At 42.0% G+C, this 3,465-nt stretch overlaps 1 protein-coding gene across 1 annotated transcript in view; it reads right to left on the minus strand.

Annotated features, from left to right (window-relative positions):
- Positions 1-3,465, minus strand: part of LOC119597800 (NFX1-type zinc finger-containing protein 1-like) — a gene marked incomplete at its 3' end in the record, with an annotated part of 43,671 nt that overhangs the window by 1,158 nt on the left and 39,048 nt on the right. Inside the window, 3 exon segments of the mRNA XM_037947436.1 lie at positions 130-213; positions 335-1,589; positions 1,591-2,737. Of these exon segments, the coding sequence (XP_037803364.1) occupies positions 130-213; positions 335-1,589; positions 1,591-2,727 (2,476 nt within the window).

Consider the following 3,465-nt stretch of genomic DNA (forward strand, 5'->3'; position numbering starts at 1 on the left):
CATATTGTACCCTGCATACTGAGCAAATGTGTTTGTGCTACTCAGATAGTTTGCGTTTTTTTTTTATCATGTGTATGTATAATCATGCGAGTTCTAGACAAAAAAAAAAGAAAAAAAAAGAAAAATTACCTATTTGGATAACATGCTTGCACTGTGTCGTGAGAGAAGTTACAACATGGGATTCCAAGACTTCTGCTGCTTCTTCAATAATCACTGAAAATATATGTTCATGAGTTTTAATTTGTATTAGCTTGTTTTATTTTCTTGTTATTAACTCCAACGGTTACATGTGTACGTATACTCATATTTACTAATGGTGCAACATGCAACTTACCTATAGAGGGAGCAAGATCTTTCAGAACTTGCGCATTTCTGGAAGCTGCAGTAGTTGTCATACCTACAACAGATGCTTGTTTCATGGCATATAATGACAACTCATTTTTACATTTTTGCAAATCTTCATTCAATTTCCTGTGAGAATCTATTGCGGAAGATAACTCGTCCAAAATCTGGCAGCGAACTTTCCTTACCCAGTGCTTGTACAGTTGCCAGCGTCTTACGATTTCCAGTTTCCAAATGTTGTCATATGTTTTCTCCAATTCCATGCTCTTGTCTGGGTCTTCAGGGATCTGGAGACCTATTTGCAAGGCTTCCATCTGAGGTCTAAGAAACTGGATGCTCATCTGTGCCAATATATTCTTGTTGCCTTCGGACTCTTTCCTCTGTTTCTCTAGAGACTCGAAAGTTACTTCAAACTTGAGGTCTGAAGGCACCTTAACAGCTGGATTGAAGGATTTGCTCTGCCTTTTTACGTTCATTTTGGCTTCTCCCAGTAGGCGGTGATCCAACAGCCAAAGTGACAGAGATGCTTCTTGTAGCTGTAACAAGAAAATCTTTGGAATAACTGTCACTAATTCATTCAGACTTAGGATTCCTGGTGGGCACTCAAGGCCTTCTTCTCTTGCTTGAAGTTTTTTTATCTTTTTCTCTACATGTTCCATCTCAATTTTTATTTCTTTTTCTCTATGCTCTGGGATAACACGTCTCATTCTTAACGATCTTGTTACATATTTGATCTGGAATCTAGCTATAGTTGTACTATTGGTTCTGCTTCCCACTCGGACAATCTTGTTAGTGTATTTTGATATTCCCTCGAGGAACTGATCCAATGCATGGTTTGTAAAGGAGATAATCAGTATTGGGCTAGAATGAACTTTATCCTCCCAGATATGACTATTATGGAGCAATATCTTCGTAATCTTAAGGCCAATGAAGGTTTTTCCAGTTCCAGGAGGTCCCTGGATGATAGCAAAACATCGAGTAAGAGCACTGTGCAAAGCTCGACGTTGGGAGTCATCCAAGCCAAGTTCCTCTGACGTGGGCCATGTTTCAAGTTCACTCCTCATAGGAACATTGCAAAGGGGAGAGGCTGTAGGTTTCTTATCCATGCCTGGCTTGAGCATCAGCCCCAGATCCTTGATAACTCGTAAGTCATATAATGTATCCTTTCTTAAGTACTTTGGCATGTCGACAATTGGCTTTACATAGATGATGTATGACTCGAATGGTACTTTATCTGTCAGGTTTTTTTAAGCCTTCGAGGACATATCTGTAAGCCACAAAGTATGCTTTGGACTCTATTATGACAAAACTGCCTTTGAGGTCTACCATAGGAGGATCAGAATAAAATTTAATGCCTAGGAATCCTTTGCACGCCAGATCGTCAGTATCAGCAACTGTTCCAATGAACAACGTTTTAAAACCATTGTTGCTGAGACACAGTAAGTTCTCATGCATCAGTCGATTGCTTTTTTTTAAATTGATATTCTTTGGAAGCTTCACATGGGCTATGTGCATGATTTCCCCTTGTTTGATGACAGGTTTGCCGAGAGTAACACCTTTATAAACTCTGATATCTCTGTTGCAAACACCTTCTTTGAAATCATTGATGCCATCTCTTAGAGGTCTTGTGAAGTCCTCACGGAGCAAGCGGAACTGTACATCTAAGTAATGATTATTATCTTTGTACAATCCCTTTGTGATGTTCCTGCGAAGGAAGGGTTGTTGTCTTTTAAGTAGTTCTTCACATGTTGGAAATGAAGGAACTTCTCTGAAATCTCCTGGAGGTTCCGCATTATCCAAAAGGGAAATCGTTTCCTCCCTTCCATGTCCCTCGTGGAACTTTTGCTGCTCTTCCAAAACCATTTTCTGTAAATCTTCATATTTCTTCAACAAGTCTGCATCCTCAGTTACTGGTAACACTGCCATGCATATGTCAATCAGATTCGATAGACTGTCCACAGCAACACTAATTATCGCTCCAGAATAAGCTTCTAAAAGGATAAACAAGTGTTTAAGGAAATCATGGAATTTTTCAGGGTATATCCTTTTCATCCTCATGGTATAGGAACACACCCTGTCGACGAATCTTTGTTCACACATCGAGAGGATCAATTTACCTACGTCCTCCCTCAAGGAACTAGGAGTTGAGACATGGGCAATGACTTGGACCAGGAGCATGAGAGATTCATCCTGCACCTCGTGCTTCTGAACAAGAAGGCAACTAGACCTTCGATGCAGGAGCTTCTGAGCGGCCTCCTCAGGATGGAGTTTAAGAAGGTCCTCGAGTTCCCTGGAAGTGATAGGTCTGCTCTGCCTCAGCGTTTGACCTTTGGTGACGGACGGTCTCTGCAAGCCCAGGTTGACGTCCTCCTCTCGCGGTTTCATTTTGGACTTTCTGTTAGAAAAAAGGAATTGAGGCAGGCCTTCAGTAGGACAAGGACCCTTTCTAGCAGAAGAGGCCGTGGCGGTAGACAAAAACTGAGGAGTGTGGTGGTCGCGAGTTGTGAGCCATGCTAGCGTCACGTCGGCTGCCGACAGTTTCTGTTCCAATTATGAATAATTAAGGTAGGTTTTTTGCAAATACTGGTTATAGGATCTGCTCATTGAAAAATGCATTACAGATATATTGTGGGGCACACCCACAACACACCACACACACACACCACACACACACACACACACACACACACACACACACACACATACACACACAAGAGAGAGAGAAAAAGAAGAGAGGAGAGAGAGAGGAGAGAGGAGAGAGGGAGAGAGAGAGAGAGAGAGAGAGAGAAAAGAGAGAGCGCACAAAAGAGAGAGAGAGAGGAGAGAGAGAGAGAGAGAGAGAGAGAGAGAGAGAGAGAAAGACCACAGGAGAGAGAAGACGCACAGGAGAGACGAGCGCACAGAGAGAGACAAAAGAGGGGAGAGAGAGAGAAGAGAAGAGAAGAAAAGAAAGAGAGAGAGAGAGGAGAGAGGAGAGAGAGAGGAGGAGAGAAAAGAGAAGAGGAGAGAAGGAGAGGAGAGAGAAGAGAGAGTCAGAGAAGAGAGTAACAGACAGACAAAATTCTGACTGACCCAAAAAGGCCGCGGAATACTTTTTTTGATAGAAAACTCGGGAAAAAAAAA

Source organism: Penaeus monodon, chromosome 40 (assembly GCF_015228065.2).
Source record: "Penaeus monodon isolate SGIC_2016 chromosome 40, NSTDA_Pmon_1, whole genome shotgun sequence".
Taxonomy (NCBI): domain Eukaryota; kingdom Metazoa; phylum Arthropoda; class Malacostraca; order Decapoda; family Penaeidae; genus Penaeus; species Penaeus monodon.